Source organism: Cebus imitator, unplaced genomic scaffold (genome assembly GCF_001604975.1).
Source record: "Cebus imitator isolate Cc_AM_T3 unplaced genomic scaffold, Cebus_imitator-1.0 Scaffold36, whole genome shotgun sequence".
NCBI classification, from domain to species: Eukaryota; Metazoa; Chordata; class Mammalia; order Primates; family Cebidae; genus Cebus; species Cebus imitator.
The window spans coordinates 1,312,248-1,334,164 of record NW_016107351.1 but is presented as its reverse complement, the minus strand read 5'-3'; the positions used below and the strand labels follow the sequence as shown (position 1 = coordinate 1,334,164).

At 60.2% G+C, this 21,917-nt stretch overlaps 1 protein-coding gene and 1 long non-coding RNA gene across 5 annotated transcripts in view; one reads left to right on the top strand and one right to left on the bottom strand.

The window, feature by feature from the left end:
* ASPSCR1 (ASPSCR1 tether for SLC2A4, UBX domain containing) overlaps positions 1-21,917 on the top strand; it is a 39,644-nt gene that overhangs the window by 11,260 nt on the left and 6,467 nt on the right. For 3 of the 4 annotated variants that reach the window (XR_001823953.2, XM_017524793.2, XM_017524794.2), the window contains exons 5-11: positions 7,148-7,205; positions 8,661-8,734; positions 9,071-9,461; positions 19,771-19,910; positions 20,185-20,266; positions 20,977-21,043; positions 21,687-21,749. Coding sequence is in view for 3 of the 4 variants with exons in the window: in XM_017524793.2 (XP_017380282.1) it covers positions 7,148-7,205; positions 8,661-8,734; positions 9,071-9,461; positions 19,771-19,910; positions 20,185-20,266; positions 20,977-21,043; positions 21,687-21,749 (875 nt within the window). In the remaining variant the exon portion in view is untranslated. Of the gene's footprint in view, positions 1-4,869; positions 5,234-7,147; positions 7,206-8,660; positions 8,735-9,070; positions 9,462-19,770; positions 19,911-20,184; positions 20,267-20,976; positions 21,044-21,686; positions 21,750-21,917 lie in introns of those variants that run through there. The other variant, XM_017524795.2, reaches the window with a different exon arrangement.
* Positions 2,358-5,137, bottom strand: LOC119470582. The gene is made up of 2 exons (XR_005199498.1): positions 5,054-5,137; positions 2,358-3,135 (listed from the first exon to the last, which is right to left on the bottom strand). It is a non-coding gene; the product is annotated as an uncharacterized LOC119470582 (long non-coding RNA).

Sequence of the window (21,917 nt, the reverse complement as noted above, 5' to 3'; positions counted from 1 at the left end):
TGAACCCAGGAGGTGGAGGTTGCGGTGAGCCGAGATCGCGCCATTGCACTCCAGCCTGGGTAACAAGAGCGAAACTCCGTCTCAAAAAAAAAAAGAAAAAGAAAAAAAGGAAACGAGTCCGGGCACAGTGTCTTACCCCTGTAACTCCAGCACTTTGGGAGGCCGAGGCAGGTGGATCGCCTGAGGTCAGGAGTTCGTGACCCGCCTGGCCAACGTGGTGAAACCCTGTCTCTACTAAAAATACAAAAATTAGCTGGGCATGGTGGCACGCGCCTGTAATCCCAGCTACTTGGGAGGCTGAGGAAGGAGAATCGCTTGAACCTGGGAGGTGGAGGTTGTAGTGAGCTGAGATCGCGCCATTGGACTCCAGCTAAGGCAACAAGAGCAAAACTCCATCTCAAAAAAAAAAAAAAAACGAGTGGCTGGGCACGGTGACTCACACCTGTAATCCCAGCACTTTGGGAGGCCGAGACAGGCGGATCCCTTGAGCTCAGGGGTTCAAGACTAGCCTGGCCAACGTGGCGGAAACACTTCTCTACTAAAAATGCAAACATTAGCTCAGTGTGGTGGCTCATGCCTATAGTCTCAGCTAGTCAGGAGGCAGGAGAATCGCTTGAACCCTGGAGGCGGAGGTTGCAGCAAGCCAAGATAGCGCCATTGCACTCCAGCCAGAGTGACAGAGCGAGACTTTGTCTCAAAAAAAAAAAAAAAAAAGAGAAAAAGAAACAGGAGCAAGTGGGGCAGCTCTTTCAAGGAACTGGTGACAGCAGGAGGCGATGGGCTGTCTGGTGAAGCCCCAGCCTGTGGCCCTGGGCCGTGTGGTAGTGTGGGTCTGTGTGCAGGTGTGTCTGCACGTACACCCCATTTGGTGAACACTCACGCCTGGGGTACAGTAACTGGTGCTGGCTCTGGGTGCTGATGAATATGCTGTGGACGTCTTTCTGAAGAGTCCCGCACTGTCGCTACTCACAGCCTCACCCTTCTGTCTTATGGGTGTCCTGTGGATGTTATGGGGCATCTGCCTGTGTCTTGGGGCGTCCTGGGCAGGGCTGGAGCAGCCCATGCAGCCAGAGGCCTTTGCACCTGGTTACCCATCCCAGTTCCTTCTGTAGGGTAAATTCCAGAGGTAGAATTTAAGATAGAGCTGCTTTAAATTTTATCCCTAGGCCAGACCGGCAGCTCAAGCCTTTAATTCCAACACTTTGGGAGGCCGGGGTGGGCAGATCCTCTGAGGTCAGGAGTTTGAGACTAGCCTGACCAATATGGCGAAACCCTGTCTCTAATAAAAATACAGAAATTAGCCAGGCGTGGTGGCGGTCACCTGTAATCCCAGCTACTCAGGAGGCTGAGGCAGGAGAATTGCTTGAACCCAGGGAGTGGAGGTTGCAGTGAGCTGAGATCATGCCACTGCACTCCAGTTTGGGCGACAGAGTGAGACTCCATCTCAGAAATAGATAAATAAATTTACTTATTTATTTCTATAAGTTCAGACCCAAGCTCTGTCCTGGAGGCTAGAGATTGCTGGCCACGGAGCAGGATGTGGATGGTGGGTGGTGGTGTCAGCCCCACAGTGAGGTGGGAGTGCCTGGTGGGCTCTGTGCTGGAGGCTGGTCCCCAGTAGGTCTTGTGCCTAGTGTCCCTGCACTGGCCTGGGATGCTTAGGGAGGCAGGGTGGTGGCCTCGGGAACTCCTGGTGTCAGCAGAGTGGGATAGGCGGGAAGCTGGTGTTTCTCCCTTCGTGTGTTTTGGAAGAAGTTCGAGCCAGGGACAGTGTGAGCGCCGTGCTTGGAAGGGGTGATCCGAGGCTGGGGACTGCAGGCCTGTAGCCTGCCCGGGGACAGAGCCTGCTTTGTGTATTTGGGGACCTCAGGTGATTTCCTTGGATGGAGACCACCACATATTTGAGATGTTGCAGCTCCACTGAATGGAAGTGACTGTGGCATGAAGCCCAGGCCTGAACAGTGTCCCAAGCAGCAGTAGCCTTGGGGATAACAGTGAGCCAAACGTGTTGGCCATGGAGGTGACTCACTTTTTCTTTTCCATTGCCCAGGCTGGAGTGCAGTGGTGGCATCTTGGCTCACTGCAACCTTCGCCTCCTGGGTTCAGCAGTTTTCCTGCCTCAGCCTCCCGAGTAGCTGGGATTACAGCTGCATGCCACGCTGCCGGACTAATTTTCTTTTTGAGTAGAGACAGGGTTTCACCATGTTGGCCAGGCTGGCCGCGAACTCCTGACCTCAGGTGATCCACCTGTCTTGGCCTCCCAAAGTGCTGGGATGACAGGTGTGAGCCACTGTGCCCAGCCAATGACTCGCTTTTTTTTGTAACCACATTAAAAAAATAAATAAAAACAGGTGTCATCAATTTTAGTAATATGTTTAATTAACACAGTACACCCAAAATATGCCTTCTTGGACGTGTAGCGAGTGAAGAGTGAGCCATCTCACGCTCTTGCTGGTGCAGAGCCTTGAAACCTTCGCGTACCGTGCGCTCGACTGTCTCGGTCTGGGCCGGCTCCTCGTGGACTGGCGGCTCCTCTGCTCTGCTTCTTGGGCTCTGCCACAGGGAGGGCGCCAGGAGATGGAGGCTGTGGGCTGCTGGCTCCCAGCTTCCCCATTTTCCCTGTAGCCTGAAGGTCCTGCCCAGCAGAGGGGTGTGAGCAGCCACACTGAGCCCTGGGGGACACTGTTCTCCACCTGCCTGGTGTGTGTGTGTCAGAGCCTGGGTTCTTTATGATGGGAGTGCACCTTCCGTGATAGGAGATGCGTGAGATGGAAATGAGGATTTCACTGCCTACAGGCCCCGGGGGTGCACAGCCCGCCTGGAGCTGCCCCGAGAGGGAATGGGAATACCTCTCTGACCAGCATCTTTGCTGGGGTCCAGGTCGTTATGCTAACGGGTTTCCTACGAGGAGATTCACTCAGTGGGTTTAGAGCCAGCAGGCATGAGGCCCAGGAGGTGGCGCTGAGACTCGGGGGTGGGGTGGGGGGGCGGCACTTGGCACGTCTGGGTGGTCCGCAAGGGGCAGGCAGGCGAGTCCTGTAGGTTGAATCCGAGTCCTGTAGGTTGAATCCCGAGTCCTGTAGGGACCTGTTGCCAGGGAGCAGTGGTGAAAGGCAGGGGTGTGGACGGACCGCGCTGAGGAGCGGGAAGAGAACTGGGACCGTTACGGGTGACTGAGCCCTGCCCTGGACCGATGCCGAGGGTGAGCCGTGGGAACTCATGGTGGCTCAGCCACTTCCATCCGAAGGCCATGAGGGAGCACTGTGGACTTTCTGTAAATGTCAGCTTCATGAGCTCTGCCATGGAGGGGATTTGCCCTCTCTCAGAGGTGCCCCAGGTGGGAGTGGCCCCCTGGCTAGATCTCCTACCAGGCTGCCAGCGCTCTGCTCCCATCCATGACTCAGTGCTCGGGTCTGGCTGAGTATGTCTTGGCTGGTTCTGAAAAGGCTGGGCGATTTCTGCAGCCCTCTGGGTGTGCTGGGCTGCAGGAAGGGGCAGCTGGTGAGGACATGGCCCTGCCAGGGAGCACCAGCCCATGGCCACACTCAGAGGGGGTCTGTGCGTGCAGCCTGGCCAGCTCAGAGCTCTTGGGCCCGGGCCCTGTCCCTGTCCATGCCGGTCCGGACCTGGCAGTAGAGTTTGGAAGGCTGGAGGCTGCCTTCCTCCGAGACACACTCAGGCTGGGCTGTCATGTGGTGGGTGGCGCCCTCCAAGGGCCTCCCCGGGCTGAGTGGCTCCTGGCTGCAGCCACAGCTCTGCTGGTTCTGTTCCTGGCCTGCGGCTGCCTGGGCCCTCTTCAGCACCTGTGTTTGCACCTAGCTTTGTCAGACCCAGACTAGACATGAACACGAGGCTCCAGACTCACTGCCTCGTCCCCAGCACACAGCTGCGCCCGGGTGGAGTGGGGCTCTGGGGGGCAGGGTTTGTACTGCGTAAAAAACATGCCCGCAAAGCCAACCGCAGAGGCGTGTCTGCCCTCCTGGCCACCCTGCTGGCTTCTGGCCCTGACCGAGTAAGGAGCTCTGCTGGCCAGAGGGTGGGTGAGACTGTGCCAGCCCCTCACTGTGAGCAGGCACCCTCGGAACCTCGTCACAGCACACCGTCTTGCGTTTCTGGCTTTGGAGCGTGGTGTCTGGTGGCTTGGCCTGGCCTGGGGTCCCCAGGAGGCCCTGGGTCTTGCCCTGGGACTTGCAGAGGCCTGCGTGGGGGAGGGGGTGTCTTCTCAGGCGCTGGAATTTCCCCCGGGCCCTGTCCTCCTGAGCACTGGGCCAGCGCAGAAAGTCTGGAACCGATTGCCGCAGCCCCTCCCCTCGGCCAGCCGCCACACAACGTGTTCACAAGCCGCTCCCTCAGATCCCGCACGAGGGAATCTGATCCGTCTGTCTGCCGCTCCCTTAGAGGAGCCGCACATCAAAGCCGGGCCGGCGTTTGATGTCACGCCGCTGTGCTCTGTCCCTGTTTGTGATTTGAGGTCCCCAAGCTGGCGCTCGGGGCGGGGAAGACTGCGAGTGGGACTCTGGCCACCACGCAGCCCAGGGTTCCCCAGCCATTGCTCGGCGGTTTCATGACCATCTCTGGGGCCCTGGCCGTCCATGTCATGTTGGAGAGCTGCGTCCCTGCACCCTCCCCGTCCCCATCCCTGGCCCTGGGGTCTGTGCTTCCCTGAGGCCTCTTGCAGCCTCTGCCCAGGCTCTTCTCTGGTGAATTTTGGGACCTTGTGTTTTCCTGAGTCCAGGGTCTCGGGCCGAGTCTCCAGCCGTTTGGAGGGAGGGCAAATCCAAGGCCCTCTGTTGGCTGCTCCGTGGGATGGGAGCTCAGCGCTGTGTCCCAGCCTGTGTGCAGAGGACACCTGCCGTGTGCGTGGTGTGCACGCGCTCCACAGGCAGGAGGCCGTCGGGGTTGAGGCTCCATTGTAGACAGCGAGCCCCCTGAGTCCCATGGCCCTGCCGGGCCTCTGCAGCCGGGTGAGGGTTGGGGCCTGGGTGAGGGAGGGATGCATGGACGTGAAAAATACAGGCCAGGAAACAAAAGAAAACATGTCAAACCCACGCACATGGCGAGAGTCCCCCTGCGGACGGCCGGGTCTGTTCTGGGTGTGGCACCTGCCGCTTTTCTGCTTGGTCCTTTCTCGTTTCACTAAGGCGAGTCCTGCTTATTCAAGCGGGTCCGCAGATCCCAGTGTTGGGAGCCCTGGTGAGTGCACCGCCGGCCCCTGCGGCTTGGAAACTCACAGGTGGGTTCAGGTGGAGGCTGAGCGCTCCTGCCCCTGGAGCCTTCTCTGCTTGGATGCGTGTGGCGATGCGCACGGATGCGGGCGGATGTGCACGGATGTGCGCGGCTGCGGGGTGGGGGAGCGATGCGAACGGATGTTGGTCGATGCGGCCGATGTGCGCGGATGCCGGCAGGTATCCACAGATGTGCCTGGATGTGCGCGGATGCGGGCGGATGTGCGCGGATGCGGGTGGGTGTGCCTGGATGTGCGCTGATGTGTGCAGATGCGTGCGGATGTGCCCGGATGCGGCTGGCTGTGCGTGGATGTGGGCGGACGCGGGCGGATGTGCGCGGATGTGCCTGGATATGCGCCAATGCGGGAGGACGTGCGCGTGCGCGGATGTACGCTGATGTGCGCAGATGCGGGCGGATGTGCCTGGAAGTGCGCTGATGTAGACGGATGTGCGCCTGCGCGGATGAGGGCGGATGTGCGCCAATGCGGGCGGATGTGAGCGGATTTGCGCGGGTGCCGGCGGACGGGCACGGGTCTGCGCAGCTGCGGGCGGATGTGCGCGGACGCGGGTGGATGTGCGCGGATGCGAGTGGATGTGCGCGGACGCGAGTGGATGTGCGCGGACGCGGGCGATGTGCGCGGACGCGAGTGGATGTGCGCGGACGCGGGCGATGTGCGCGAGCGCGGGCGTGGGCGTATGCGCGCGGATGTCCCTGGATGTGCATGCGTGCTTTGACCTGGACGCTGCAGGCTCTTTCTCCTCGGACCCCGCAGCCTGCGCCATCCCGGGGTGCTGCTGCAAGCTCTTTCCAGCCCAGCTCTTCATCTTCATGCTTCGTGTTCAGGTCATCAGCTCAGCTCGTGTGTCTTCTTGTCCCAGCTGAGCCCCTGCGAGCCACGCTGGCCGTAAGGCCTGGCAGGGCACCGGCGTGATGCAAGGCTGGCCCTGGCCGCCCCTTGGCCTGGGCTCTGGCCATCTGCCCCTCCTCTCAGATTCCCCTTCTTGGAGAGGGACTGATGGGGGGAATCTCCAAGTGAGGCCTGAGATGGGGTTTTGTTTTTGTCAATGGGGAGGATTTCACACTGTGAGTTGGAAACGTGGAGATGAAGCTCCCTCATGAGTTTTTCTTCTCTGGGGAGGACTTCACGATGGTGAGTTGGAAATGTGGAGACGAACCCTCTCATGCGCAGGTGCTACTTGCAGTTCACGTGCTCTGGGGCTGGGATGTGGGGATGTGTGCCTCTGTGACCCGGGCTGGTGTGCTGCGTTGGCATGCTCACCCCCGGACTGGTCCACCTGTGCCTCCTGGGGGGCAGGGCTCAGAAAGACCCTGGTGGCAGAGGCCAGCAGGGACTCACAATTTCGGTCTCCCAGGCCATGGGCAAGCGGGCATGAGTGGAGTGCAGTATCCCACCCTCCGTGCTTTGGCGACTCGTCGGCATTGAAGGGAGACAGCAGGCAGTGGAGATGGGGCGCCGCGTCTTAGAGGGCAGCTTTAGATGAAAGCCCAGACCTTGGGACCCCACCCTCAGGCGTCTAAAGTACAAGTGGCCAGGAGCCGAGTTCCTGAGCCAGTGCGGCTCATCCCTCCCATGTGGCCTCTGGGCCCTGCCTGGTGGCTCCACATCCTGCCAGTGGCCCTGAGACTGAGGTTGGGGGAGCCCCCAGGCCTTGCACCACAGGCCAGGCTCCCTGGGAGTTCCCCAGCCGTCACAGCTACCTCCTCCTGGTGGCTGTAGGGTTCAGTGGGGGCCTGGGCTGAGGGCTGTGGCCTGGGCCTGGGACGCTGTACTGGTTGGGGGCTGGGTGAGGGCCTCACACCTTCGCCCCCTGAACCTCCTGCCCTGGGGCCTCCGTGGGAGTGGCTGAGGCGCCCTAGGGTGCCCTGTGTGTATCTGACAGTTTCTTTCCTCTCCTCCCAGGGACTGCCTGCAGCAGCCTGGTGGGGCGACCCCAGTGTGCGTGTACACGAGGGATGAGGTAGGCCACCCAGTCCCCGCTCAGGCTGAGCCCACTTCCCAGCTGGAAAACCCGTTCTCCCACCGCTGTCTCCAGGGCAGTGGCGGGAGACCGGGGCTCTTGAAAGCACGACGTGTTTCATGGAAAAAGAGGGAGTGGCCGCCTGGGAGCCCCGGCCGCCCCGAAACCTCCCTCGCGCCCTGTTTGTTTTCTCAGCGTCTCTCAAAGCCCAAGAGTCACAAAAGTGGTTTCATTTAATAAATATTTGCTTTGCTCGGTGTTTTGATCATTTTCAAAACCGAACGTGGCGTGGCGCAAGCAAGGCCTGCCACGGCGGGGCCCTCCTCGGGCTCACCCCCGGCTTACAGGGGCCTTTTGTTTCCACTCTGGCCGAGCGCCCTTTGCTGGGGTTGGTGGGGCACTGTCCCAGAGGGGCCCTGGGGGACCCTGGCGTGGACAGGACACTCCCCCCATTTATCCCCAGTGAAGTTCCCTGGTCAGAGCTGTAAGGGGAGGGCTATGTCCTCCCTCAGAGGGGATGAGCCACGGGGCTCAGGCACTCCTGGCCCAGCACCGGCCTGAGGCTCCAGCCCCCGGGGACCCTTGCACCCTTCGGCTTCTGAGCTGGGGGCAGCTTCTCCACCCTCTCGTCACAGGGTCAGCGCTAGCGTGTGGGTCCCGGCCAGCCAGGCCCAAGCCTTGCCCACCCCGAGTCCAGCACTGGGAATGCCCTGAGAGCAAGAGACTTGAAGGAGGTTGGGGCAGGGTGCTGAGGCAGCCAGGCCGCTGTGACCTATGGGAGAGGTGGCGGTGGGGCAGGTGTCGCCCCGGCCAGGCACCAGAGCCCATGAAGCCGGGTACTGTGATTTTGGGGCCCACCCAGCTCAGAGGCTTTTGAGGGGTGGGTGCTGCTGGCCTGCCCCCTGCCCACCAGATGTTAGGAGCTCCCAGCAGTGACTGGGGCTGCAGAGGTCTGGCAGGCGTCACGGAACTGGGATGACCCCAGCCCAGGGGCCTGGCCGGCTCAGTCTCACAGACATAGATTCTCTTGCCCAGGCCTCCTCCCTGCCCCTGTGGATGAAGGCACGTTCTTGCCTCTCCCCCCACTGGCCCTGGGCTCTGGGCAGTGGGTCCTGGCTGCCGGGCATCCTCCTTGCAGCCCAGCTCTGCCAGCCCAGGCCTCAGTGAGCTTGGGTCCCAGCTGGGGAGACCAGGCTCAGGGAGACACGGTCCAGGCCTGGGCGGCAAGTCCTTTCCGGGCTACAGGCCAAACTCAAGCTGCTCCTCTCAGAGAGCATGGACCGGCAGGAGCCAGATGTGGGGGATGGGTAGGATGGGGATGGGTAGGATAGGGGCTGGAGGGGCCGTGAGGCCTGTGGTTCTGGTGATGCCGGTGCCTGGAGCTACAGCCGAAGGGCTTCCCTGGGCTCCAGGGTCCCTGTACGAGGCCCACCTGCCCTGTTGCTCCTCCCGCAGGTGACGGGTGAAGCCGCCCTGAGGGACACCACACTGCAGTCGCTGGGCCTCACTGGGGGCAGTGCCTCCATCAGGTAAGGGCAGTGTGCCGCTGGGGCCGGGAGTCTATTTAGCTAAGAAAAGGGATCTCAAAGAAAAGGAGAAAGGAAACTTGGAAAGTGGGGGAGACTGTGTGCTCAGGGCCATCACCATGGATGGGCGCCTGGTGGCCTGTGTCTGCTTGTGAGCCGGGGGGCTAGCACCTGGTGACCTCTGCCCTGCACTGCTGAGGGGGCTGGGCTGTCTAGTCTCACTCTACTTCCCCCAGAGTGTCGGTGGATCTTGGGGAGGGCACATAGGGCAGGAGAGGGTGCGCTGGGGGCCAGCAGGACCGCCATGAGACGCTTCCCTGGTCCTCCGGCCCCACTCAGGTTTGTCATGAAGCGCAGTGACCCCGGGGGCAAGACCCCAGGAAGCCTGGACTCATCAGCGTCGGCTGGCCAGGCAGCAGCCAGCCCCCCAGTCCCCTTGGAATCTGGGGAGCTCTGCCGAGGTTACCCGAGCCGTCAGGAGGACGTGGACACCATGGAGTCCAGCTGCGAGGCTTCGCAGGAGAAGCAGAGCATGAGGGCGCCCATGCCTGCCCCCTTCGTTCCATTCTCGGGCGGGGGACAGCGACTGGGGGGCCCCTCTGGGCCCATGAGGCCTCTGATTTCATCATCAGCCAAGTTGCTGAAGTCCGTCTGCAGCCCCGGAGGCCCCTCCAAGCCAAAGAAGTCCAAGCCTGGCCAGGATCCCCAGCAGGAGCCAGAGCCAGAGCCGGTAAAAGGGGCCCCGGGCCTTGGGACTTGGGGGTGTCCTTTCTGCTGACGAGGTGGCACCATGTGGCCTTGGCTGGTCAGCCTGGTGGCATGGCAGTGATGCAGGGCAAAGGAACCCAAAACTGGGACTCCGGCCAGGATGGTTCTGGTTTCGCCCAGGAAGGAAATCAGGGGTAAGTGGGTGGTGGAGTAGCTTTACTGAGCGGGTCTGCTCCGGGATGAGGCCATGTTCGCTGTATGATGAGGCGGCAACTGTGTCGGCTCCCCAATTTGGCACAGAGCAGGGCTGCCCGGGGCAGTGCATGGAGGGCAGCAGCTCAGGGCAGGGGTGTGGCCACATTTACATCCATTCTTAACTACATGCACCTTAAGGGGTGGGCGTTCAGTAATCTCTAGAATAGAGGAGGTAAATTCCAGGCTGTGGCCAGGGAAAGGGTAAGCGGCAGTGGTGCTGTTGGACCATTAGCCAGTCTTCAGTCTGGTCCGGGATCAGGTCTCATCTCCTACCTGAACAGGGTTGCTGGGCTGCTTCTCAGAGAAGTTTTTTTTTATAATTATTATTATTTTTTTCTGATTTTCAACCATCTTTACCAAGGCACTCGCTTTGTTATTTTTGAGATAGAGTTTCACTCTTGTTACCCAAGCTGGAGTGCAGTGGAGCAGTCTTGGCTCACTGCAACCTCCACCTCCAGGGTTCAAGCGATTTTCCTGCCTCAGCCCCCTGAGTATCTGGGATTGCAGGTGTGTGCCACCACGCCTGGCTAATTTTTGTATTTTTAGCAGAGATAGGGCTCTACCCTGTTGGTCAGGCGAGTCTCCAACTCGTGCCTTCACGTGATCCACCCGCCTTGGCCTTTCAAAGTGCTGGGATTACAGACGTGAGCCATTGCACCTGGCCTGAAAGTTACCTGTTGTGATACCGGTGTAGTATTATGCTGCCTGTTCCACTTTTGACTGGCTGACTCCTTGTCAGTTCTAGCGGTGTCTGGGTTTCTGTCGGGGTCTCTGCAAATCACTTTTCCTTTGTGCTGTCGGTGGTTTTCTTCCTGTGTTGCAGTGACCTGGCCTCTGGTGCTTGCTGGATAGTGGCAATTCAGTGGTCATTCTTTCTCGTGTGTCTTTTTTTATTTTTTTAAGACAGAGTCTTATTCTATCACCAGGCTGGAGTGCAGTGGTGCAATCTTGGCTCACTGCAACCTCCATCTCCCAGGTTCAAGCGATTCTCCTGCCTCAGCCTCCCAAGTAGCTGGGATTATAGGCATGTGCCATCATGCCCAGCTGATTTTTTTGTATTTTAGTAGAGACAGGGTTTCACCACGTTGGCCAGGATGGTCTCGATCTCCTGACATCGTGATCTGCCTGCCTGAGCCTCCCAAAGTGCTGGGATTATAGGCAAGAGCCAGCACACCAGGCACCCTTTATTTTCTTGATCTTAAGATGTATTACTGATCGTTTTTCTGTGAAGGATGATGTGTGATAAAAGCCTTTGTCAAGGTGAGAAAGTTACTGTTCCTAATTTTCTGACGTTTAAAAAAATCTGAGCAGGTGTTGAACTGTTTCCATGTTTCCGGCATCAGTGGAGATGCTCATATGCTTTATTTATTGGCTTGTGCGTCTGTGTTCATAAGTGAGGCCGACTTTTTTCACTGCTCTGTCTTCATTCTGCTTGGGAATCAGATTTCACCTAGCTCACAAGGGAGCTAGGCAGTGGCTGCTGTTTTCTGGGTTCTGGAAGTTCTCCGAAGGTATGGCCACTGCTCACTGCAGACTCCACCCACCACTGGGGCGCTGGGCCTTGGCGGGGAGCAACTGCGAGCAGGAGAGAGGTGCTGACCTGTGAGCATGCCTGTGTGGGGTTGTGGCTTGACCCTGTGCCTCACGCCTCAGGGTGACCACAGGTCCGTGGGCTTCCTGGCCCGTGGCTGACTTTCCTTCTGTCCCAGTCCTGACCTGCATGGGAGTCCTGCACCTGGGCAGACTTTCCCTCCATCCCCGTCCTGACCAGCATCGGAACCCTGCGCCTGGAATGACTTTCCCTCCATCTCCGTCCTGGTCCCGCATGGGACCCCCCTGTGCCTGGGCTGACTTTCCCTCTGTCCCCATCCTGGCCCCACATCGGAGCCCTGCACCTGGGCAGATTTTCCCTCCATCCCCATCCTGGCCCCGCATGGGACCCTTGCACCTGGGCTGCTTGAGCTTCCTCAGCTTCCTCACCTGTTTCCCAGCCCCTGTGTCCCCTGACTTCCTCACCTTCCTCACCTGTTTCCCAGCCCCTGTGTCCCCTGACTTCCTCAGCTTCCTCACCTGTTTACCAGCCCCTATGTCCCCTGAGGGCCAGGCTGCTGGCGTCAGCCTCCCAAAGTGCTGGGATTACAGGCGTGAGCCACTGTACTCGGCCTGTTTTTATTTTTTGAGACGGAGTCACTCTGTTGCCCAGGCTGGAGTACAGTGACATGACCTCGGCTCACTGACATCTCCACGTCCCGGGTTCAAGCGATTCTCCTGCTTCAGCTTCCTAATCAAGTAGCTGGGATTACAGGTATCCACCACCATGCCCGGCTAATTTTTGTATTTTTAGTAGGGCTGGACCAGAGCTGCCTGAGCTCCTGCTGACGTAGTCAGCCTGAAAGGCCCCCATGCCACCATCTCCTGCGGACATTTAGAATATTTGTGTCTGGGCCAGATGTGGTGGCTCACACCTGCAATCCCAGCACTTTGGGAGGCCGAGGTGGGCAGATCACCTGAGGTCAGGAGTTTGAGACCAGCCTAGTGAAATCCTGTCTCTACTAAAAATACAAAAGTTAGCTGGGAATGATGGTGGGCGCCTGTAGTTCCAGCTACTTGGGAGGCTGAGGCAGGAGAATCAGTTGAACCCGGGAGGTGGAGGTTGCAGTGAGCCAAGATTGCACCATTGCACTCCAGCCTGGGCGACAGAGTAAAACTCCATCTCAGAAAAAAACAAATAACTAGAGGTGGCCAGGAGTGCTCTGTGTACACAGCTCCGGCCTTGGCTGTGCCCTGGGCATTCAGGCACCGTGTCCCTGACCTCAGGTGAGGTCGGGAGTTCGCTTTGTCCTCCTCTGGCCGCTTCTCAGTGAAACACCCTCACCCCTCCCTCTTGTCTCCAGCCACACCTGGGAGGGCAGAGGCTGGCTGTCTGCACCATGTGGGGCGTGAGGACTCCCATCCAGCCTGGCGTCAGGGCCCAGCCCCTCTGTTTTTGGTACCCCGGGCTATCCTGGGACTGTCCCCACTTTTGAGTCGACAAAGGAGTGGGGAGTGAGGGCGTTGGGTCCATTCTGGCACTGTGTTGGTGGTGGCACTCCATTCTCCCTCTGGGAACTCACTGTGACATCTGAGCCAGAGTCGGAGGCTGGAGACAGGTCCGTGTGCTCTGGGTGAGCAGGGGTGACACCTCCTGGGCCTGCCCTTGTGGGGACCCCTGGGTGTGAGGGAAACGGTGGTGGTCACATTCCTCCATTCTAGAGGCATGGGCTTCAGCCCCTTCTTCCCTCCGTGCCCAGGGCGGGGCCTGCTTGCGGAGCATGGGGCTCAAAGCCCAGAGCAGAGCCCACCCGTTCCTGCCCCTGGGAAGGCACTGGTGGGCAGGAGGGATGGGGAGGGGGCGTGTGCCTCACCTGCAGGGTGTCCTGAGGGCCTTTGATCTGGGGCTCGGGCTGCTGATGGATGGAGGGCGTCCTGCCCGCCCAGCGCCTCACGTCGCTGCCAGCCGCACATGCAGAGGGCCCAAGGCCACATGCCGCTCGCCGCTGGGTCCCTCAGTGCTGGGGGGAGGGGAGGAGGGAACAAAACAGAACCTTTTGGGGGAACTTCAAAGGTACACTTTAGTAAGCAAAGAAAGTTTCCAAGTTTCCCATTAATGTTTTGCCTGTGTGTGGTTTTTGGATTTAAATAAAGAGTTAGAAGAAAGAGACAGGATAAAATACAGGCAGGTCCTCGGCCGAGGCCCGGGGTGGTTCACAGACCCGGGCGGTTCCTGCCTTTGATGTCAGGCATTAATTATTAGAAGGTAGTTTTACTGGCGATCAGAACCGGGCTCTGGGAGAGGCTGGGGCTGCCCGGCGCCCCCTGGCCGTGTCTTTGAAGTTGCTCCGCCGGCCGGGAGGCCGCCCTGCAGTCCTGTGCCGTGCTGGGACGCCAGTCCCAGCAGACGCCCCCCCACAACCCGGCCTCCTGGCAGCTGGCACGAGGGCCGCCCCTGATCAAAGACTGGGTCTGCCCGCGAGGGCTGGCAGCTGCCGCCCCGCCTGCCCCTCCCGCCTTGGGGGTGAACCCTGCTTCTGGAGCCGGGGCCAGGGTTTCCTCAGCACGCCTGCTCACCCCCTGCCCTCTGTGGCAGACGGCCAGTGTGGGGCTTGTGGGGTGGGGAGGAGCTGTCCCAGGGTGCTGGGGGCAAGCCGGCAGAGGAGGCTGGGCTTGGAGCGGACCATGCACTGGGTGTAGTGAGAACACCCTGCCTGGGACCCCTGAGTGCCTGGCAGGGCAGGGGCTGCTGTCTCTGGGCAGCAGGCATCCTCAGAGGGGCCAGGGTATCCTGCCTGTGCCGTCCCTGAGGCTGGCCCAGTGACCGGGGTGTCCTGGGTCTCTGCTATGCCTCATGGGTGTCTGTGGACAACTCTCTGCTCTGAGCAGGGTCCAGGCTGTCCCGAGAGGCACGGCCCGTGGCCTGGATTGGAATGGCCACCAAACATGGCTGGCAGATGGGTGAGCGACTTTGCAGGTGGTGGACTGAATTCTAGCTGTTGAGAAGCCTGGAGACTGACAGGCGAGTGTCTCAGTGAGGAACCTGGGGAGGAGGTTCACTGCTGGGGCATCAGTGGGGTGTTGGGCTTCAGGCTGTGTGAGGCGGCTCCTGCAGGGCACAACCTCACTGACCCATCCTGGCCTAGATTCCCCTCCCTGTTGGGCCCAAGATCCCCTGGTTGCTCCAGGAACTCAGGTCAGGGACCCTGTCACCCTTCCTAGGGTCCCTGAGGAGAAGCCACCAGAAGCCACCCCGTGGATGAGCCCCCTCACCAAACCGCTTCTCCTGCTTCTCCAGGGGTGTTGGTGAGCTTACCACGGTGACATGCCTGGCGCACCGGAACGCACCCAGCTCCAGACGGGCTCGTGTTGTTAGCCCAGGCTCCAGCAACCCTCTTCTTACTTTTCTTCTTTCTTTTTGAGACAGGGTCTCGCTCTGTTGTCCAGGCTGCAGTCCAGGGGCGCGATGACGGCTCACAGCAGCCTTGACCTCCCATCTCGGCCTCCCAAGTAGCTGGGACTGCAGGTGTGAGCCACCACGCCTGGCCTCTGTTTTCATCTTTTAGAATATTTTTCTTTTTAAGACTAAAAAATGGGCCAGGCGTGTTGGCTCATGCCTGTAATCCCAGTACTTTGGGAGGCCGAGGAGGATGGATCATGAGGTCAGGAGTTTGAGACCATCTTGGCCAATGTGGTGAAATCTGTCTCTACTAAAAATACAAAAAATTAGCTGGGCGTGGTGGCGCAGTCCCAGCTGCTGGGGAGGTTCAGGCAGGAGCATCGCTTGAACCCAGGAGGCAGAGGTTGCAGTGAGCCAACATTGTGCCACTGCACTCCAGTCTGGGCAACAGAGCAAGACTCCATCTCAAAAAAAAATTTTTTTTAATGGTTTTTTTTTCTCATGAGTACCTCATGGTTTATATTTCATCTTTTCATTTTTATTTGTTTATTTAGAGATGGAGTCTTGCTCAATCTCCTAAGTAGCTGGGTTCGATTACAGGTGCCCAAGACCATGCCCGGCTAATTTTTGTGAAGATGGGGTTTTGGCATGTTGGCCAGGCTGGTCTTACTCCTGACCTCCGGTGATCCGCCTGCCTCGGCCTCCCAAAGTGCTGGGATTACAGGCGTGAGCCACTGTACTTGGCCTATTTTTATTTTTCGAGGCAGAGTGAGCCCAGGCTGGAGTACAGTGACATGATCTCGGCTCACTGCCATCTCCATCTCCCGGGTTCAAGCGATTCTCCTGCCTCCACCTCCCGAATAGCTGGGATTACAGGTGTCCACCAACACACCCGTCTAATTTTTGTATTTTTAGTAGAGACGGAGTTTTACCATGTTTGTCAGGCTGATCTCAAACTCCTGACCTCAAGTGATCCTCCTGGCTTGGCTTCCCAAAGTGCTGGGATTATAGGTATGAGCCACTGCACCCAGCCTGTTTTCATTTTTTTAAATTCCCTTTTTTTTTTTTTTTTTTGAGACAGGGTCTCTATGTTGCCTTGGCTGGAGTGTAGTGGTGTGATCTCTGCTTACTGCAACCTCTGCCTTCTGGGCTCAAGTGATTCTTGTGTCTCGGCCTTCCAAATAGCTGGGATTACAAGTGTCTGCCACCACGCCCAGCTAGTTTTTGTATTTTTAGTAGAGATGGGGTTTTGCCGTGTTGGCCAGGCTGGTGTCGAACTCCTGGTCTCATGCGATCCACCCACCTTGGCTTCCCAAAGTGCTGGGATTACAGGTGTGAGCCACCGTACCCAGCCTAAAATTATCGGCTGGGTACGGTGGCTCACACCTGTAATCCCAGCACTTTGGAGGCCAAGCCAGGAGGATAACTTGAGCCTAGGGGTTGGAGACCAGCCTGGGCAGCATAAGGAGACCCCATCTCTACAAAGAAAATTTAAAATTAGCAGGGTGTGGTGATGTGTGCCTGTAGCCCCAGTTACTTGGGAGGAGCCTAGGAGATCAAGGCTGCAGTGAGCTGAGGCTGCACTGCAGTACTGCAGCCTGGGCAGCAGAGTGAGACCCTGTCTCCAAACAGAAACATCCCTGCTTTGGGCCTTCCTCGATGGCCTCTCCCCAGCCACATGGCAGCTTGCTGGTGTGCAGGCCCCGGCCGTGGGCATGGCTGCGGATGTTGTACGCGGCCTGGGTAAGGTGCTGTCTCCACTGGGTGGGATGTGAGGACCGGGGCCTCTACTAGGTGCGGGGGTGTATGTGCTAAGGCTGCGCCCCATGCTTCGATGTGAGATTTGGGCATGGACTTTGGCATGTCTGGGGCTGTCCCGCCTGCATCCAGCTTGAGCAGCTGTCCACGCCAGTCGCAGGGGTGTCCCCACAGAGCCCCAGCCCTCGCCCTGGCACAGTGTCTCCTGCTGTGTGGAACCCGGGCCTTTGATGGCGTCCACGCGTCCACGTGCTCTGCCGCCTGCCTCCGAGGGTGGCCAAGGCGCTGAGTAGCTCGGGAGGCTTGGCCGTGTCTGGTGCAGTGATTCATTGAAGCTCAGAGGCTCCAGGGAAATGCTCCACACTCCCTTTCACCGGAGCCCTGGCGGGGCAGGCCAGGCCGAGACAGGAGGGAGGGAGGGAGGCCGGGAGGGAAAAACACAAACCCTCAGAGACGCTGGAAACTCTGAGGTCGGGGCCACCTCCAAATGGGCTCACATTTTCCCTCTGTGTGTCATCACATCCTGGAAAATTACTGTCAAGAAAAGGAGCCCTCTGGGCAGTGTTGTGGCCCGAATGCCCCGGGCGCCCGCACCCCGCAGGCCCCAGCCCCCAGCCCCCTTCCCCTCCCTTTGGCTGTGTGCCTACAGAGTTACCCTGGACTCCCGACAGCAGCCCTGTCCTCCGTCCTGCTGTGGGCTTTCTGGGCTTCCTCCAGCCCCCTGCCGGGTCAGGGCCTCTGGACAAATGGTCCACATCCTTGCATCCATGCGGTCCTCCTGGAGGCCATGACCTGGGGGTTTGCCAGGCCTGGGTTTGCAGGAGATGACAGGAAGAGGCTTCACCTGTAGGAGACAGGTCTTTTGCAGCTGCCCGGCCACCCTCAGAGCCTGAAATGCCAGCACCCCTTCCCCTCACCGTGCTGGCCGGACCCTCAATGCTCCGTGCCTCAGTTTCCTTAGCAGCCATAGTCACTGCCACCCTGTGGCATATTTTTAGCCTCCAGGGAGCTCAGCACACACAGCCCTGTGAGAGCCCCCACACTGGCACTGCCCCCCACGCCAACCCCCATCCTCTGGCACCTCTGGCTCTGCCTAGCAAGAGGGTCAGGGTCAGGAAGACGGAGGAGTGGGGCCTTCAGCAGCTGGGCCCAGATGGCGAGGCAGAAACCAGGCTCCCCCTTCCCGGCCCCTCTTCTGTGTGGGATGGAAGGACTCTCTCGGGGAAGGCTTGCAGCTGTGTTGATGGGTGTTTGAAGACACTGTAGGAGGGCTGGACAGGACGGGGAGGGTGTTCCCAGGGTTGCCACGCCATCCCCAGGTGTCCAGAGTGTGGGGTACGTTCCCCTTCCAAGTCGGGGAGCCCAGAGCCCACCCCAGGCTGCCCCCCACTCGAGACGGCTCTTGGCTATTCCGTGAGGGAGGATGGGGCATGTGTGGACCTCCACACACAGGGTCTCCTGGCATCTCCCTCTGCCATTTGGCTGCCAAGTGACATTTCCCAGCAGCTCTGCTACAGACGCCGTCTGTTTTCAGGGGAGACGCCGGTGGCATGGCCTCTCTGGCAGCCCCTTATCCTGCCGGACCCCCGGCTCCAGCAAGATGGCCCTGGATCAGGGCTTCTCTGCCTGGGCAAAGAGTGGGCATGCGAGGTTTCTGCCATCCTGGCCCTGTGCGGGACCCTGGGCTCTGACAGAAAAGGCTTCCTGAGCAGGGCCGGGCCCTTGGCATGATGGGTAGGAATCTAGGGTGGATCCACAGGAATTAGAGATTTTGTCAGTTTTGTTTTCCGGATGAAATTCTATAGCCCCAATGGTGGCATGAAGCTGATGGCCCTGTCCCCTCTGGCCCACATCCTGGAGGCACCAGTGTGGGCTGTGGGCCGGAGGGTCCTTAGCACTGTACAGTGTGCGGACGTGCCAGCAGCCCGCCGGTGACCCCCAGGCTGTGCCCTGGACATGGCTGGCTGAACATGTCGTGTCCTGGAGGCGGGGCCCCGTCTGGTCAGGCTCAGGCGCAGTGCGATGCCATCAAGGGTGCTCTGCCCGCTCGGGGAGATGCAGTGTGGATTCCGGGGTAGGGGGGCTCCTCCAGGGAGGCTCTGGACCAGGCCGCAGAGGGTGCCAACCTGCCACAGGCTGGCCTGGCCGCTCATGGACATGGCGGCTCTTGGCCCAGGGTGCACCACGTCCCGCCCTCCTATCCCGTGGGAGCCCGGCATGCTCCCGGCCTCTGGAATGCAGGCGCTGGGGCTGTGGGGGGCAGCCTGGCGCCTGGCATCTTGTTATAAAAAGCCCTGGCGCAGGCTGCTCTCAGCGGCTGCAGAATGGTTGTGGCTTTGGAAGGGCAGCCTCCAGGGGCCTTGGTCAGCCACCTGTGGGCCCCACTGCCGAGCTGTGGTCAGCCTGTGCTGTCTTGCCATGACGCTGCCGGGGCCAGTGGGGCTCCCACCAGACCCTGTGACATGTCGTGACAGAGCCCCGTGCTGGGTGGCTGCAGGGCTGTCGCCATGGGCAGACAAGGCCTTAGGTGTATCCAGGGGCAGTCATGCCCTGGCTGTCTCCCAGTGTGGGCATGTTGGGGGCGCCAGAATGCCATGCAGCGTAGGAGGCAGTGGCCCGTGGCCACATGGGAGACTGCAGGAGGGCTGGACGGGATGGGGAGGGTGTTCCCAGGGCTGCCGTGCCATCCCCAGGTATCCAGAGTGCGGGGAGGTAGGTTCCCCTTCCAAGTCAGGTGGGAGCCCAGAGCCTGCCCTAGGCCACCCCCACTGGAGACGGCTCTTGCTGTTCTGTGAGGGAGGACAGGGCCCCCTGCGGACGTGTCCCACCTGCACCAGCACTGGACTGAATGCGCTGAAATCGCTGCCCAGGCCTCTAGCTGCGTGGCCCAGCTTTGTCCATTTCACGGCTGTTGATTAGGGGTGATGCCGTCCCTCCCGCATCCCAGTGTGGGCAGAGGGAGGGCCCAGCTTGTTCCCTGAGGGCAGGCGTGGATGGTGTCAGCCTGGCCATGGAGCTGTGGCCAAGAGGGCAGCGGGGCAGCTGGCCTGGGGTTTTTGCCGACGCTCTAATTTGGCGGCTGTCGCCACCCCTCCCCCACATGGAGACCCTGACGTGGCCTGAGCCAGACTCCAGGGGCCATGTGCTCTTCAGGGCTCAGCATCAGGGCTGCCGCACTGGCTTGGGGGGGCCTCCAGCCCTGAACAGGCCCTGAGTGGGGTGGGGGCCCCAGCTGCTGTGCCTGGCCCTGGCCCTGTGCTGGCCGGGGCCAGGGAGGGAGTGGGCCTAGCTCCCAGGTCTGTGCGACCGCCTCGGCCAGGGGCACCAACAGCCCAGGGCGTGGAGGCCCTGCCGGTGACCCGCTGTCAGCCTCTCCCTCTGTGTCCAGCCCGTGGACCGGGTGCCGGTGGTGTGCCACCCCGACCTGGAGGAGCGGCTGCAGGCCTGGCCATTGGAGCTGCCCGATGAGTTCTTCGAGCTGACGGTGGACGACGTGAGAAGACGCTTCGCCCAGCTCAAGAGTGAGCGGTGGGTCCCCCTCGGCGCCTCCTGGCTTCTTCGCCCCAGGGTTTGCCCTGTTGGGGGCCCATGCTGCCCACTGTCCTCAGGCACCAGGTCCCTGAAAGGCTGCCCTTAACGGCACCTCAGAGGGTTGGGGCGCAGCGGGGGCGTCCACTCTTGCTGTCTCGTGTGTGGAGAGCAGCCTTCTCCTCCCCTGGCAGGTGCAGGTGTCAAGCCCAGGCCTGTTGCCGGTGCCCCCGTGCTGACTGGGAGCCCTGTTCCTTCCCTGTCCTTCCCACAGGAAGCGCCTGGAAGAAGCACCCTTGATGACCAAGGCCTTCAGGGAGGCGCAGATGAAGGAGAAGCTGGAGCGCTACCCAAAGGTCTGCAGACAGGGCTTGGGGGTACAACTGAGGCACAGTTTTGAGGGGTCTCCTGCGGCTCCCACATGGGACCAGGGCCCTCAGTGGTGGCACATGTGCTCCTGGTAGCCAGTCGATCCTCCCTTGCTTACGATTTAGAATAAAACTTTTTTATTTTATTTATTTTGAGATGCAGTCTCACTCTGTTACTCAGGCTGGAGCGCAGTGGTGAGATCTTGGCTCCTGCAACCTCTGCCTCCCAGGTTTAAGTAATTCTGCTGTCTCAGCCTCTCAAGTAGCTGGGACTACAGGTGCCCACACGTGGCTAATTTTTGTATTTTTAGTAGAGATGGGGTTTCACTGTGTTGGTCAGGCTGGTCTCGAACTCCTGACCTCGGGTGATCTCCCCATCTCGGCCTCCCAAAGTGCTGGGATTACAGGCATGAGCCACTGTGCCTGGCCAAATGAAACTTTAAACAGCAAATCTGAACACAGGTCAATGTGGTTTTAGGATTCGGGCTGATGTACGCACACGTGGCATTCCGCTGTCTCTGTGCCCGGCCTGCCAAGGGGGAGTCGAGGCTCAGGCCCAGATTTGGGGGGACTGCTGCCGCTACCGCCTGCCCCAGCCCTGGTGTCCATGGCCCGGTGTGGGCCAAGTGGGGAGGCCACGCCCTGGTCCCTGGCTTGGCTCTGGCCGTCCCTGTGACCCCTCCACTTGTCTGGCCTAGGTGGCTCTGAGAGTCCTGTTCCCTGACCGCTACATCCTGCAGGGCTTCTTCCGCCCCAGCGAGACAGGTGGGCAGCACTTTGGGGTGTCCGGGAATGGGGTCAGGGGCCACTGGGGCCCCTGCTGGCTCCTTCCTTCCAGGCCACACGCAGGACTGCTGCCGCCTGGCCTGCAGGCTCTAGGGCACCGGGGTGGGGGGTGCAGGTTGCTGGGGTCCCCTTGGGGCTGCGGAGTGTCAGGCAGGCCCAGGTGCCCAGCCCCACCTCAGGGAGCCCATGGTCCTGAGTACTCATGTCGATCACCTACTAGACATGGGTGGGGCTGAGGGGCATCCAGAGGAAGGTACCATACCCCGGGAGGAGGGCAGAGGCGCTGTGACATTCAGAGGTTCATCACCGACTTGTACCCCAGACAGCTGGGTGGCAGCAGCCCAGGGTCACTGGCCTCCCCCAGGGAAGCACTCAGGCTGGGGTGGTGGCTGGGGTGGGGCGGGCGGCACAGGCTGGCAGTGGGAGTGCCTTCCTGCAGCAGGGCAGGGTCCCAGGTGTGTCCCGCACAGGAGTGCGGCCCCGCCAAGCACCTGGGGTGCCGTATGGGGCTGAATTCCCACCCTAGGGGAAAGGCCCAGGAGGGTGAAAGCAGTGGCCCAGGTGCCGGGGCAGCCTGGGGCTGGCGTCGTGGGAGAGCTCTGTGTTTCTTTCTCCGCTGCAGTGGGGGACTTGCGAGACTTTGTGAAGAGCCACCTGGGGCACCCCGAGCTGCCGTTTTACCTGTGTAAGTTTATTCTCCTGAGCCCACTCCTGGCATCTGTGGCCTTGTGCCCAGCTGCCTCCTGCCACCCATGGTGTCTGTGTGGGGACCTGGGAGGGGTGCAGCAGGGCCCCTCTCCCTGAGCCGGGCATTGGGAGCCAAGCTTCCCACGTCCTGTCCCGGTGCCCACTG